General features: G+C 32.8%; 1 protein-coding gene across 5 annotated transcripts in view; it reads right to left on the bottom strand.

Moving 5' to 3' along the window:
- Window positions 1-17,476, bottom strand: part of LOC124530463 (kinesin-like protein KIF13B) — a 132,386-nt gene that overhangs the window by 32,327 nt on the left and 82,583 nt on the right. For all 5 annotated transcript variants that reach the window (XM_047104638.1, XM_047104653.1, XM_047104659.1 and 2 more), the window contains exons 4-5: window positions 6,509-6,636; window positions 5,835-5,984 (exon numbers count right to left, since the gene is read on the bottom strand). In XM_047104638.1, coding sequence (XP_046960594.1) covers window positions 5,835-5,984; window positions 6,509-6,636 — 278 coding nt within the window. The remainder of the gene's footprint in view (window positions 1-5,834; window positions 5,985-6,508; window positions 6,637-17,476) is intronic.

The following is a 17,476-nucleotide window of genomic DNA, read 5'->3' as shown; positions in this document are numbered from 1 at the left end:
GTATATATTTTAATATCGAAAATCGTGTATGGCAATGAAAGAAATGGCAGGAAACAGACTGAATGAATCTCTTAACAGTGTGACTAATGTCTGATTACTTTAGAGACGTTTTATTTTACTTTCGTAGACTATTCTACGAGGCATAATCCAAAAGCATCTCAATAAACAAATTTAACGGCTCCTTGCTCTTAACCAAAAAAAAGACTCGTTAAATATGGGAACCGACAGTAAACCTCTAACACTTCGGCACTTGGGGTAATAACGTTTTATTATGGACTAAAGGATTTTAAGGTATCAAGATATTGGTGAAAGCAACAAAAAATCGATACGTTGGGGTGCTTTATGAAGACAGCGGGGAGACCTACCTGTAAACCTGTTTGCCTGTCCGTTACCGTAACGCTGAAATCATTAAATGGGTAATTCACAATTATCGCTTGTCTGTGAATCCCTTTTTTTTTTCAAGATATTATAACTAATCGTATTTTGCTGTATCCAGTGATTGTTTTGCTTTAGAAGACTATGACGATGGCGTTTTGTTGACATGCTTAATAATATTCCTGATCTTTTACATCCAGCATATCACGAAGGCAAGTGTATCGACTCTAAACGAATTTAATGCGACAGCTTATTACTGAACGAACATCTGTTAGCTAAGATTTTATTTTTGTTATAAAAACTGCTCTAGATTCGAGGAATCATGAGTTTTGTTAACACTGAATCGATACGAACGAAGAACCAAATGAACCGATGTCAAATATCCACCGTAGTGACACAACAAACGGTCATATAACTTAATTCTATATAATATACATAGAATATGATGCTACATTAATTAAAGAAGTGGATTATTTATACCGCATACTTTATATTGCTAAATTATGAGAAACTAGCGATCATATGTTGTTTATGGATAACATTAACTGACTACATAGTATAAAACAGTCGCTTCCCACCGACTGTCCAACGTATGCTTACATCTTCAAAACTTTTCAACCGATTTTGTTTATTTAATAAACAGAGTGATTTCGAGAGGAAGGTTTATTGGTATAATACATGCATATTAACAGCAGAGAAACACTGATAACTTTAGAGGTGTCTTGTGTCATGCCGTAAACACAGACATTCTCTTTGAGCCTACATAGCACATGCGGGCTGAACCCTAGAAGATAGATCAAAATAATGTACTACGTTATTTCCATCTTAAAAAGGTCTACGAATAAGTCTGAGTTACAAAGTATGTCTATCTCATAGGGATAACTAACAATAACCATTTGTTAGCCTTTACTTTTTGCAAGGAATAATGGCTTATTTACGAAGCAATTTTAAGTAATACAGTATTAATCTTTATTCAAATACGTACCTAAAATATATTGTGCATTTGATAAAGATCAATATGGCCCTGAAGTGATTAAAAAAACTAGGAACGTTGTATACAAAGACATTCATTCTTCATATTTAGTATTAGCAATGCACCCGTGTGAAGTCGAGAGGGTCACTTAACTTACATAATATATACGTACATATTAACCATTATCGCGTAAGATTTTATCTCAAAATACTGTTTAAAAAATGTACATTTTCATGTTAAAACAAAGACAAATAATTGAGTGAAGATAAAAGCAAGGTATACCTACTATTACAGAACTCCGGGACTTATTGTTTCCATACACCAAATAAAGATAAAATGGTTAAAAAAAAACCGATTTACATACGTTAAAATCTAAAAAAAAAAAAAACATATTTATAGCAACAAAGTCACAGTCGGTAACGAGTTAACTTAAAATAAATGCGTCGATAGAAAACAATATGAGCATTGCATTGCAAATTACAACAACCACATCGGGTGGTGTTTAATATTACATTGATGATGCAGTCGATTTAATATTACAATCGTGACCGCAATTCAGTGCTAAATGCATAGATGTCATATTATATTCTGTACTTTTAAAACTCGTTGAAATGAAACACAAAAAAAAAAAATAACAATAACTCACTACTCATTTAGTGTCCCAATCTACAATTGTTAAAGAGTTAATATAGAGTATTTTCCAACCACAAGAGCACATAAGCCAAATAAACAATATTGACAATGAATTGAAGCGTTATCATTGGTCGAAAGTGAATAACTCATCATATTCGTAGATTTGCGCAAAAATGGCACATTGAACGTCGACGAAACTGTTATCGGAACTTTGGAAATAAAATTGAAGTGAATATAAGTAGTTAAGTTAAATCGTGTGGAAGATTTCACATATATTTACTCTTAGAAGTGTACAATACAGCGAAGCTATTTGCCAATTGTGTGGCTTACGTATATCAAATCTTTATTCCATATCATAATTAAAAATACTGTTAATATTTCAAATTGAAAAAGCGTTCCTAAAAATGTCTAACGAACTTTTAAGATAAATAAATACAGCAAGCCTATTTCGGGTACGTCAAAATGAAGTAAAGACAGCTAAAGGAAAATTTAAACAAGAGTACGTCTTGAGACAAGCCATCCGGGAATAGGAGAATACAAAGCGTCTGATATGCCCAATTAAACAAAACGCAAAGGAAGAAACGAGACGGAGTTGTCACTCACAAATACAAGGACAGTTTAAAATAATGAGCAGTAAAACAAAGATTTAACTTTATGTATAGTAAAGGGAAAAATTAACTGTGTCTTTGTTAGAAATAAATTTTGGTGCAAATAATACTGGCATACTAGCTTACCCTGTAGGCAATAATCGCACGTGAAAGTTGATAAAACAATATAATTAATAGTAGGTATAAAGTCGATTTTTAAAATAAACTTTTGAGTCGTGTGTTTGTTTGTCTGTGTAGTGTATTCATAAAGTGTTAGTTGTATACTTGAAAAATATTTAATTAAGCATGTAAAAATCAAAATAGTGAAAAGTGCATCAGTCAGGATTCTTGCAACAGATCCCAATTAAATGTCAATTTATTTTTAAATATGTTCACCAGTCGTCACTTACCATCAGAGGCTATAAGGCGAGGATTATATGGAAACACACTTTTACGTAAATCAAAGTTCAAAATACAATAAACAAATGGAACTTAATATGTACAAATATATATTTATACACCTATATAAATAATTATTCTAATATGTGGCACATAAGAGAAGTTCACTTCCCTTAAGGAGTTCATTATGTTAGAATAAGTCCGAACAACAATGGGAGAATACTTTGCTTCTGCGTAGAATAGAATAAGTCATCGAGGAAAAAATTATCAATTGATATTTTGATTTCGAAAATATACCGGTTCATGCGTGTAAAATGAGGATGATCTTACACAAATAAGGGTTCGAACCGTTTGTTTACTTAAGACATAGCCCGCGGCTACATTTATTTTTTTCTTAATCCATTCTTTAATTTTATTTATATATATATATATATATATATATATAAATAAAATTAAAGAATATATATATATATAATATAGAAGCAAAGTATTCTCCCATTGTTGTTCGGACTTATTCTAACATAATGAACTCCTTAAGGGAAGTGAACTTCTCTTATGTGCCACATGGCCATGCCACATGCCTCATGGATATATATATATATATATATTAAATAGGTATTTTCGTTACCAGTAACATAGAATCCAAACCGTGGTACGAAATTTATCTGCGTATAGGTGAACAGCTTATCAGTTCTACATTTATATGTCACCGTAAGATTACAAAATTCGTTACATTAAAATCTGACGAGCTGAGAAATATGATTGCAGTTTATCAGCTCTCGACATGCATCCGTTCTAAGCCAGTTCACAATTTGACCGTTAATTCAGTAGATTACAATATAACGAAAAATAATACGTTAAATTGCAATCATATTTCACAGTTCACAATATTTCGACAGATTACAATCTGTCTAATCAGATTGTAATCTAACAAATTCTGTAATCTTACGGTGACATGTATATGACTCACGATCGATGACGATGCATTAGGTGCGTGAGTGCGTTACGATCGAAACTAATTTTTCGCTTCATTTCGGCAACTGCTTTTATTATATTCTTGTGCTGTGACTTGTTATATTCTTCAGGTAAATTATCAAATTGTTTTGTAAGAAACCAATACTTTATTAGGTACTATTTTTACATATAGTGCAATGTAATGTGATCATGAAAGTTAATGTATTGATTTGTTTGTGTAAATATTATACTTCATAATTTAGGTTGACAGCTTTGTCATACATCATAACCGGCGATGCTAGCTAATGTATTGATGTAAAAAGCTAGGTGGAATTTTATAAGATATTTTGAAGACAGGGATCGTTGATCAGTGCTACAGCATAAGCAGAGTTATACATATACAATATATATTCACAATTTTTTTTATACAAAAAGTATCGTCAAAATCAGTTCAGCCAGATTGCTGATGTAATAAGGAGAAAGTTAGACTACTTTTATAAAAATATTTTTTTGTTATATTCAAACGCGTCTGAAGTCGAGGGCACAGCTATATACGCTATGTTATTGAACTTTCTAAATATAAGAAAGCTTATAAAGAAAAAATATATATTTCATAAATAGTAAAAAGAAAATAAATATCGGCCCGTAAGTTTGGACATGATAAAAACCATTATAAACGTAAACCGAAAGCGGATGAATGAAAAAGTATTATCAGATTCACTTTAATTAAAAATAACAACGAATACGATATCACAGACCGAATCTGATGAGTCGGTTTAAGCGGGCTCGCAGCAAAATTAAACATTTTCAAAGTAAAACTGCTGGCCTGAAGGATGTTCAAAGCGATTCGAGAGAAATAATGGATACCGTTAAGCCCTCGAGCTTCAACTAACCGTAATGAAGCCGTCGGAACGGCCAATCTGAGAGAAAACGACGATTTCATCTACGGCGGAACAATTTTTGATGCTTTCGAACAATATTTATTTAGCATCCACTCCTCTCGGGATATTATTCAAATAAAACGACCGAATTCGTGTCTTCAAATTAAATTTGGCTTAAATTCCATTAAACAGATGGTTGTCATCTATTTTTGTCTTAGAGACAATATCATTCTTTTCCTTTTGGACTGAAATTCTTTTACGCGACTTACAGTAAAGTTCACTGGCAGAAATCATCACGTAAGAAAAAAGCGTTATGCTAAAGCAGGCCAAGAACAGGCCTGGCGATTTTTATATGTCTTTTACTTTCTCTACATCTCATTTTACAATATATATTAAAAAAAGCTTTTAAATTATAGGTTAATAAATATTGGTAAATTGTTAATTCTTCTTTTTATCTGCTATGTACTACATAACAACATATACAAACATGTCCCGCCACACATGACGCCTTTTTTTCAACTTGTAGTACTAAACATTTTAAAACAATTATTTATAACAACAATTATGAAAGCTATTTTATCCATCCACTTCGTTCTATAGACGGCGTACTAAGATAAACGCGGCTCTGACATGACTCCTACGCAACTTCTTCAGAGCTTTCAAATTATATGTAGCGTAGGAGTTGCGTTTGCGCAACACCTATTATACGATAATACTGTCTTTATACAAATTTAGTTATTAAGGACTATGTTATGTTTGCGATCACTTTTAAATACCTAATCTGAATTATTTTGTGTTTTTGCTGATGATGAAAAAATAAGAGGCAAATGTATTCAAAATGGGAGCACTATTATTCTAAATATTACGATTTACATACAAGTATAGTTATAGTTTTCATAACCATGAACTACTAACAACTAAAATGATATATTTACGTTTAGTCCAAGTTCTGGACAGACAATAATTGACCTTCGTTCTAATATTTGACCTTAATTATAATTAGTTGCCGATGCATTCAAACTATCTACTGACCTGAAATGACGTAACGGCGAGTTGTGATAATCCATCGACGTAGGGTCCCAAAACAACGTGTTCGCGCACGCGCAGAGAACGCCGCGTCGTCTCAGGATCGAGGAGGTCGTGCACACGTTCGTTGTAAATCTCCATATATGAAACCTCAACCTAAAGAGAAAAATATGATAAGAAATTTACTCTTAATAAAAGCTATAAAGAGTAAGTATGTAATCGAAGTTGTTACTATTAAGGTTCTGTAACTTAAAAATAAATTCGTATGAAACGTTCTTTCGTTAGCCTTTCCGAGAATATACTTTACTCATTAGGTAATATTCCGTAGAATTTTGTCAACTTTTTATAAAAAAAGTCATACTGAAAATTCTCTCAACGAGCTTTTATATCATATAGAATTTTATAATGCAATAAAAATGTTTTACTTCAATGTTTATTCTCTTTTAGAGCATTTATTACGGATTGACTATGAAAGTATTTTTGTTACTATATATAAAAAAGTATATATAAAAGTATTCATTCTCGTACAACCTACACTTGTACTTAATTAAATATACCTACATATATCTTTCAAACCATGGACTAATATTCCACCCTTACAAAATACCAAGTCCAAGTCCTTGCCTTTACCCACACTTTCGGAGTATTCATTACAGTTACGGTGTTCGATTCATTTTTACCTTATAGGTGAGGGCGGGGGGCGACTGCTGGCGCGCGATTCTTTCAAACAACGCGTCACAGAGACGGGGTATGATACCGCCTTCATTGGGTCCGGGTGCGCCCATCATCGTGTATGACTTTCCAGAACCTAGAACAATTAAGGTATCATATATTAATTTACATTATGTTAACATTTAGAATTAAAAAAAAAGACCAGAGATGGTCCATTGGTTAGAACGCGTGCATCTTAACCGATATCTGCGGGTTCAAACACAGGCAAGCACCGCTGAAAATTGATGTGCTTAATTTGTGTTTATAATTAATATCGTGCTCGGCGGTGAAGGAAAATATCGTGAGGAAACCTGCCTGTGTCTAATTTCATAGAAAATCTGGTACATGTGTATTCCACCAACCTGCATTGGAAAAGGGTGATGGTTTTGTTACAAACCTTCTCCTCAAAGAGAGAGGATACATTAGCCCAGAAGTGGAAAATTTACAGGCTGTTGTTATTAAGAGTTGTTAATAATTAAAAATTAAGTATTCGCAGAGCAAGCATTGATTTGACACAGGACTGTTGATATGGACGACATTATATTATTCCACTCATTAATTTAAATTAATGATTTCAGGTGTGTCACTATAAAGCTAATACGATAGTTCGGTAGTAAATATCTCGTGACAGTAACGTATTACTCGGCATATGGAAGATTAGTCCATCATTAGCTGCCTTGTCAGTCTAATGGCTAGTTTATAAAGCTTCAGATCCCAAATTCCTGAATTTAAATTGCTGTGCCATAAAATCACACGCGCCATTATTTAATCCCCCATGAGAATGACTGCCGGGGCCTAAATCAGTTAAAAGGTATATTTTTGTATTTCTGTATATTTTTTAAGTTATAGTGTATTGGATTATCAAAGAAGGAAAACTCAGCATCGATATAGAAATATGCAATTTTTAATGAAATATAAATATATAATGAACGTTATTCCGTACTAAAGATGAAGAACAACACTTGAAGACCAACATTCATTCCGTATAAACAACCCATCTACGTTCAACGCTCTCGTCATCTTTTATACATTAAAGAAACGACGCGATCCCGGTCATCATCCCACCGTTTATACCGCCGTGTCTCTCAAACGTATGCATCTAATATTCCGTTTGTGGACGTACAGATGGCGAATTGGGACGACTGATTTCAAATTTGGAATTTCGAATTGATAGCAACATTATACAACACAAAGGCGCTACTTTAACGGCATGCGTCACGATACAGTCACAAAAACTATGGAATATTTCTCATACATATTGGTATATTATTTCCACCTATACAAAACAATGCCTTCATAAAAAATAAACATGAATGTGTAATTACTTTGTACATTGGTTATCTATCGTACCATTATGGATAATTAGCTATGTTCAACGTCTAATTAAAACTAACTATTTCAGCGTACGATATGAGTTTCTCGCACGCGGCGTAGTTAGTCAAGTATAACAAGCTTAATCCTACGCTAAGGCTCTCGTGGAACTCGAGACGAGAGTAGCGAGGCACATTAAGAAAAGTGCTTAGCACGAACGTAGTTTAGAGCCGCACCAACCGCCCATACATTTTGCTCTTCAATTAACGTTGATGAAAACACCTGCTGTATGCAAACACTGAAGATATGAGAACGGGAAATATTAAAAGTTCAGACTCGGCTAAAAAGCATAAAAACGAGAAAAACGAGATATGAACACTGCGAAATCCAATGATTCAACTGCTACGTTTGTTACGATAGCTCGTTGACGTAACAATAGAAACAAACTCCAATTATAAAAATGAATATGTACAATGAAATGAATAAACTATTTTTAAAATGAAATGTCGCAATGAATTTTGTAAATTTATATAATATTATTTAATTGTACCTCTAACATTTTGTAAACAATTCAAACTTCAATGATTTTATTCAAAATGTCAGTGTTCGTTTTACTGCTTAGAATGTTGTAAATAGTACCAATGTAAGTATTGCTTTCATGCGGGCCCATGTTACTGGTAGTGAGGTTTATTTCATAAATCAAGAGTAAAGAACGTTGACGTATAACGATGGCGGTAAGAGACTAGCCATAATTCTTCTAGGTCTTAGAAATGCGACTTATCTTCGCTTACAATACCAACACGCTAACATTCACAGAATAAATATGTCTTTTACATACATAGACTTATAGCCGTAAGTGTTAGGACTTAAGTAAGCCTTTTAAGCTCATTTTTAATTCATACTGTTATATTATATTCCCATATTCAAGAAACGATTCGTTTTACTTACTTCAAAATCACTCCTTAAGTTTCGAAATTGCATATCCATAGCTCAAAAACGATCGATTACTAATGCACAATAACGATTCGTTAAAAATAGAAACCGAGCATGAATGTGAACAAGAAATATATAGTTACATATATAAACATTTATTTTAGTTATTTTGATTTATAATGGACATAATATGATTAAGACAATCTTCATATAAATACATATTCAATTTCTCTCTTGGCATATTTAACTACATCCTACGAACGATAATACCCAATGACGTATCGAATAAAAAATAAAATAAGTAAAGACAGCGGCCTCTTTACTACGGACTCTTCTTAAGATATCCAAAAAGGTACTCAAGTTTAAAAATGCAGTGAGTTTCCAAGTTGCTATGAAGATACCGAACGACACTGGCAGTCGGCCAGCTCGACGAGGATTCATCATCAAAGCATTGTTGGAAGATATCACTATCACTGTCGGCTATGTCGAGACACTGGTTCTAGTTTCCCTTGCTTCTCTATTGTTTGCAACTGAATTTCCATAGTTACAATGAACTTAGGTATTAAATGGAAATAGGGTTACCACCTTCTATTTCTTAAACTTCGATAAAAAAACTAGTATTCGGTTATTATATATTAGATAGATATTAGACTTTATACGTAGTGATATTAAAGAATGGAATCGAAAGATATTAACTATATAACAAATTATTTATTACTATAAAGGTAATACGCTACAGCTTTTAATATCTCATACAATACTTGCTAAATGGTGCCTTGGGTCGCAATGTATTTACACTACAATAGATTTTATAGTCAAACGCATACCTATGACTTATTATCGTTGAAACGGTTTAGAAATTGATATGCTGCGTCACCATGTACGGGCCAATTATAGTAGTTATTTAATCCCAAACAGATATAACAAAACATAACAAAAAGGCATAGCTGTAGAATCAATAGTTGCCGTTATTACTCCTTACTGTACCTTTTCCAATATCTTCAGCTTCAAAGATCTATGGACAAGCAAGGCACATTCGATATTCGCATCGAGTAACATATTCGGACGCGGAACGTCACGGTCAGCCGAGCGTATTATAACCCAATAACAACTTGTCATTTGCATACGACTAAGTATTAATTCACATGGAAATGACAAATTACATTATGGCAATCGGTCCGTGCTGCGTATACAAATTGTTATATATTGCAAACTACGTCAATATCATCCAGAAATACTGAAAATATAATGTGGTGAAGACTCACCACATATAAGATACAATTTTTTATATCTTTGTTAGACAACAAAGATATAAAAAATTGTATCTTCAATTCATATAATTATTTTCGACGACCTACGTGGTCAAGTAGTGTGTACACAGGTTTCCTGGGTACGCCACTCCGAGGTCCCGGGTTCGATTCCCAGCCGAGTCGATGTAGTAAAAGTTCATTAGTTGTTTATGTTAGCTTGGGTCTGGTTGTTTGTGATCACGTTGTTATTTCAATTTTCCATAATACAAGTGCTTAAGCTACTTACATTGGGATCAGAGTAATGTATGTGATCTTGTCCAATGTTTATTTATTTTCACATTTTCACTACCTTATTTATAATATTCGTTACGAAGTTAACATTATATATTGTATGCTACTAGTAATCAATAGGTAGCTCTTTAAGCTCACTAGGAGAATTCGACGGTAAACAAACATTACAGATCCGCATCAACTACTAACCACTACCACGCTCGTACGTTCTCAATAACGTATTTATCGATGTTAAACTCTTTTGTAATATTTACCTTACATCCGAATTGTTTTCGATGTGTATTTTCTGTAATGTTGGTTAAATTATTAGTTTAGCTTGACGAAAATATGAGAGAAAGTCATAAAAAAACATTTGCGGTACCACGTACGAACATTCGTGCTACCAAACAATATTGACCGAAGAATTGAAACCGTTAACAGTTCCACTGTTCAAGTGTTTTTTGTTACAAAAATATCTTTTATACAGAAGTTGAGTACGGCCCCTCGACAATTAACGAATGCAAACACTAGGTAGTTGAAATTCAGTTAACACGACAATTTAAAAGAGGTAGCGACAAGCAATGTTTATTCTCAAAATCCAATATTATATCGGCTTAACGAGCCTCTCCAATAAATCGTAAAGTATTAAACTAATTTATCACATCTTTTTTTGTTATCAAATCAGTATAAGAGCCCTGACAATTTTACCTTTAGTACATTATTAGTTTATTTTATTGCATTATAACCCTTAAAAACATCACACTAAGGTTAATAACAAGTAATGGACGACGGAATTAATTAAAAGCAATTTATTTCAAAGGAAAAAATATATTTTCCGCTACCGCCTCATCTTGCCCTTGCGCCTCCCGCTACATAAGTGACATAAGCTGGCACCTGCATTTTAGGTCACCCGGACGCGCCACCTGCTTTCAACACGCTTTGTTCTCGTTTCGCGACGATGGGTGCTTTACTTGTAGGTACTTACAATCTATAGACTCTACTTTTACAAAACAAGCATAGAACCAACTCCACGGCGATATGTATATGTATTTAAAACACAATGGCTAAAAGTATTTACTTAAGATAAAACCTAAATGTGCTATTTGATGGTAAATGTGAGCTTTGCCTTCGATGGCAATGGGTAGAAAAAGGCAAAGGTGATACACAATCCACAGTACTTTACGGGTTGCATCAGGTTATTACAAGAAGGTAACCCTCTCAACTTTTATAGTAAATACGAAATAATACAGACTCGGTAGAATATTAAAGAACTGGTAAGAATACGATTAGCAAAGTTCTTTATATTTTTTAATTATTATCTGCAAAAATAACTGACGAGAGATTTCGCTTGAATTAAATTAAACTCTCGTCTACTAAAAACAGACCATTAATTTTGCGCTGAAACCAAACAGTTTTCTAGATAGTCTTGTTTTTGCCGCCTTTCTGAGGATTAACATTTAGTTTTTTTATTAAAGCGCGATATCGTTCTTTATATTTTAAAAATGTAAACATCTTTATCAAAATAAAAAATAATTATAAGCTCTTACTATATATATGTAGCGAGAGTCAGTGGTGATAACAACTATGTATGTAATATGTAAATAATATTAACAAACGAATTACTACCTTTGGTTTTTTGTTCTTTTCGGATGAAGCAAAAATACATATGTTACTAATTTTTTAACTATCTCTACAACAAATTAATTTAACACATTTTAATAAACGAACGCCAAAGAATTCAAACATTTAAAGAAAAACCAAAGGATTATGTTTAAAGAATAAATCAGTAAACTAATATCAGTTTAAAAGCCATACGAACCGTGGTTTTAATATATTTTATGCATAAAGCTACTTATGTATGTATTAGAGTTAGCTTTCAAACAAAACACCGTAGCATTACCGGCGTAGCACTTTCCAGCATCGTCTACGAAATAATAATGAGTTACTAGAGTTAATATGGACTCAAAACAACTTACAAATTATACGTTTCACGCTCACTGATTTTTGTTGTGACTACTTACATATTTAAGCGCTGGCTATAGTATAATTTCATTTACATAACTCATATTTGATTTAACGACAATCCTTTTTAAATAAAATTACCGTATAATTATTGTAAGTATAAGCTCTTCTCAAAGAACTTTTAAATTCATATCTTTCTTTTACATTTTTCAGCCAAACGGCGTTTATAAAAGTTTACATCATTTCATTTTAAAAAGTCTTCGAATTCACAATTTTTTAACCAAATAGAAACACACCCCGTTTCGGACTTTATTTATATAACTATACATAAAATAAGATTGAATGGAAATTATTTGCTAACTTAAGGCGCCCCAGGGGAGAATACCTACATGGCAACTTTTCCTCTTAAACTTCAAACACAGTACGAATGCACAGCGTAAGTTTAACTTATATTCGGCTTTAGACAGTATCTGCGAATCTAAGAGTTGGGTCGTGTTGTTGTATAAGTTTTTACATAACAATACTTTAATTCCTTATTAGGGAGTTGCCGTGTGGTTACTGTAGGCTATGGAGTGCGGAGCTAATAAGGGTATTTTTTGAGTGGCATGTATACATTGGTCTTGGTAAAACCAACTCGAATGCCGCAACGGCAACCGGCACGACCCTCCTCACCGCCGCTCTGTACTCTCTTTCGTGTGCACGGCGCTTATACTTTCTACTCCGTTGCTGTACAATTCCTAATTTTAATAATACGAATAAAAGATGGTTTTATTCAATACACACCCTATGTCTATTTCTGTTTTCTTTCATTATAAATTCAAGGCTTTCGCCGGTGAAAGCCACATATTTTTGTTACAGTAACAAACAAACTGAAATACCTATAACAATTTTAAGGTTGATTGAACATCTTTAGGTCAGCACTCTCTAATATTCCCATGGAAATTTGTATAGCACGCCATAGGCCGAAAATTTTATCGATATATAATTACTACTAAATAAAAGCGATGACATTAATCCCTAATAACAATACAGACAAATATTTAATATCAGATCATCATGCACTAGAACCATTACCATTAATGGCATTAGAGAGACATAAAAAACGAAATATATGTATATGAAACTTAGTTGTGTAGCTGTAAATCTTATATGTGACTATAGAGTATTAATTCAATCAAAAGTTTTATTTAAAAACCTACCAAAGTTGAAATATTATTTCGTGGCTGATTTATCGTGCCTTACCGCAGCTGATACAAAACACTTATAAAAATTCGTATTTTATTATTCTGTCCGGACAATAATCATTTACAAAATATATATAAAAATACACATGGATACATAATATTATGAGTATATAATATATATCATTAGAAGCATATATAATGTTCAAACCATTTTCCCAAAAGTGATTTCAAACCTATCTATCAATATGCCAGAGAAAGTCACCGAGGATAATTACTTTAAGCGAATCGTTCGTTAGGCGGTTTTATCCCGTAAATCCACGTGAATTCAGGCAGGATTCCTCCCCAAGGAGACATTCAGGCACCAAGCTGACGTTCGACAGTTTTATATAAAAAGAAAAGAATTTGAACAAGATCTTAACAGTTTTAGGAGAGATTATTACAGGGAAAACCTTTAAAATAAATATAAATTTGTATTAGTATACGAACGAATGCATACCATTAAATACGCATACACAATTTATTTTAGGTATACGTAACTTATGGCTTTATATACAAAGTTAATAATGCAAATAATCACGCCTGGCATTTTGGCAAGAATGTACAAACAAGTATTCTTATTTCACAAAGGAACTGCATTCGCTCAGTCGCAATGCCGATTCTTTGAGGAAACAAATTAAAAACATGCACAAACTAAATTGCGCGTTATTATAATAGTTATACAAATGTATATCCTAAGCCGCAGAAATATTTACATTTAAATAAATTAAATACAAATATTCTTTGTTGAAGTAGATCTCATAAAGATATTTTAACTCGTCTTATTACATGATTTAATTGAACGTAAACCAACCACTCGTTCAGATTGTTGATACTACCGAAAATAATCGACTCGAAACTCAATTAATCTTGTCAAATGCCTATTGAAAAGGGTTTGTAAGGTAAAACAATTATCTTAAAATCGATATACGTAAAGACACACAAAACAAATAGGAATAAAGGAAATTATACACCTGTATTAGAAATTTTCACATTCAGTTAATTTATTAACCTCCTCGTCAGTTATCGTATTAAAAACATCAGTAAGACATTCCTCTGAATTGGTTTAATAAGATTGCGAGCACGTGGTTGGACTGCGGCCAACATTGGTCCAAGAAATCCAACGGAGGGATTTGAGAGGGCAAGCCGAGGCTCCAGGAAGTAATAAGAGCGATTTGTCACATTATGCATGGCAACATTCCAGCTGCGTGAGTGTGCACATATATTGGTGCAACTCTTTTGGACTGAAAATACAATTGGCCCGAAAATAACTAGAGATTGATGACAATCCTTAGATTTATTATCAACGTGGTTCAATAACATTGCATGTTGTTACGCAAAATACGTACAAAATACCATTAAAGTAAAACATATTTGATATAGATGAGCGACGAAACATTATTAGAGGTCTGTAAACTTTTCTTAGGAGAAATTAACTTTATATGTAACAATGCTACAAGAACGAATTAAAATGTATATTGTCAAAGTGGGCCAGTTTCTGAGTTCTGTTTAATAATTTTATAATACGAGATTTGTTAAGTTAGTAAGTTTTTATAAAACATGAATACCCTATTTTTTTATAAACAAGCAAAAAAATATTAAAACTAGTGTAAAGTAAAACAAGGTGATAAAATTAAAATAATGTCATGTCTCTAAAGTTTTACGCGACTACGTTTATTTTTCTATTGAAAAAGTTTCATTCGTCGCAACGAAATAATTAAATAGGATTTACATTTAAATGTAGATTTGTTTTACAAATAAAATATCTGCTTCAGCATTGGTATTTTAACTGATTTAAAAAAAGACACGAATCAAGGCGTTATTAAAGTCATGTAATTATGTTAGGTTTGTATTATTACCTGGGTATTAACTTTTGTGATATCATTATTTTATAACATAGTACAAGAAAAAGTCACTTATCGCTGTCTGTCGCTATGTATGCTTAGATCTTTAAAATTTCAACGGATTCTGATTCTATAGTATATTTAGTATCGGCATTGCACCCGTGTGAAGCCAGGGTGGGTCACTAGTTACAAGATTTTTATTAGGCACGTGAGAAGAGAACACATGGTGCTTTCATTAAGATATATTAGCTTAGTAGATAGGTGTTTTATCAGTAGTTTGCTCACAATAACAAATTGCCAATGCCGTTTATTAGTTTGACATTGAACACGTGGCAATAAAATAAATTTAACTAATAAGCCACTACACTTTAGTTATATGACGGACATAATAGTTTTTATATCCACACGGTTGCATATATCCAATAAAATTAGCTCATAACAAATTGGATTTTTATTAAATCGCTTTTAATGTGTACCTACTTCAAAACTGTTTAAATTGTTCATAAACTATTAATAACCTTTTCATGTCTTTTGAAAGTCCTCTTAATATTATTTATTATAATGTGAACGATTACATTTATACCTACTACCTAGAATTAAAATTTTATTTCAATAAATTTCTGATTATATAAAGAACTTTGCATGTTCTTAACGTTGTATATACCGTTTAATGTACTACTACTGTTGTAGTACATAAAATACTTCTGCTGTGCTGAACCAAAAGTAAATACACATACAATAATATTTATGAGCAGTACAATCGTCTGTCATTATATTGCGAGCCAAGTTGAACGGACAAGGAATGGCTCACTAAATGACGCAGTCTATCGGCATTAGGCCACGCCCACGGCACAACCAGACATTTAATGTAGCGAAAAACACAGATGGTTAGGAAAATACATTTGCAGCAACATAACTCAATAATATATTAACGTACAGCAAACATGAGTCGAGATGGCCCAGTAGTTAGAACAAATTTCATAGAAATTCTGCCACATGTGTATTTCACCAACCCGCATTGGAACAGCGTGGTGGAATATGTTCCAAACCTTCTCCTCAAAGAGAGAGGAGGCCTTTAGTCCAGCAGTGGAAATTTACATTGCTGTAGTTGTTGTTGTTGTTGTAAACATGTATTACTGTTAGAGCGTGAATATAAAAAATAAAAAAAAAAATTCTTGAAAAAATCTGAAACGAATTCTAAATTCAAAAAATATCTACGTTCTGTAATACTTTAAAATATGCAAGATCTATAAGGATTACATAGGAAATTGTTGGGTAACGTGACAGATCGGCAACCGGGCTCAGCACAGCCTTATCTAATTTGTTTATCACATCGTTTGCCAATGCCCTAAGTTATCGGGTCTTTGCAAGGAATCGAATTCGAAGCTTATTCTACTATAAATTTTACAATGCCCTCGACTAACCTCTTACAATTCCTTGACCTTTCAACTAGTTTACTGATTACAATCAATAAGTTAGTGGTATCGATTTCTATGAATATACTATTCGTAATACAACAACTTATCCATCTGATATTATAATAAGAAAGTGAATGTATTTGTTACGCTTACACCGAGTACTCAACCGATCATCATCAATTTTTACATACACCTTGTCAGAGGGTAGGGTATAGGTATATTACGTACCCGTATATTAGGATATACGGGTACGTAATATACCTCTCTCTCCTCACACACGGGTCGGAAATTGTGTCTACATAATATATTATGTACTAGTCTCCACCGTTTTAAAATATACCGTTTTATAATATATTTGAATGACTTATTTATAATGTTGCACAATTTATAATATAACAATAAAGTAGTATGAGTTACAGCGTATATGTTTTTTGAATGGTCAATAGTTTTCAAATTAAAGCTGTGATACCCGGACACAGGCACAAACGAAATTATGCCAATCAATTTGTAATAAAAGCCATCGACTGATACAGTAAGTACTAAACTAAACAAATTTACTCGTAACGTTAAAAAAATAACCTTATTCGCTTCGTAATAAAGTCTGTTCTGGAAAAACAATATTGCTAAGCTCTTAAGACTACAACCCTAGGCGGTTGTTCAACCTCGCCTTTAGAGGCTTGTTCTGAAAAATAGGTGAAGAGCCTATTCATTCACAGGTTCACAAGGCTG

The sequence above is a fragment of the Vanessa cardui genome, chromosome 1 (genome assembly GCF_905220365.1).
Source record: "Vanessa cardui chromosome 1, ilVanCard2.1, whole genome shotgun sequence".
Taxonomy (NCBI): Eukaryota; Metazoa; Arthropoda; class Insecta; order Lepidoptera; family Nymphalidae; genus Vanessa; species Vanessa cardui.
The sequence above is the reverse complement of the archived record's forward strand: the minus strand, read 5'-3'. Positions and strand labels throughout refer to the sequence as shown.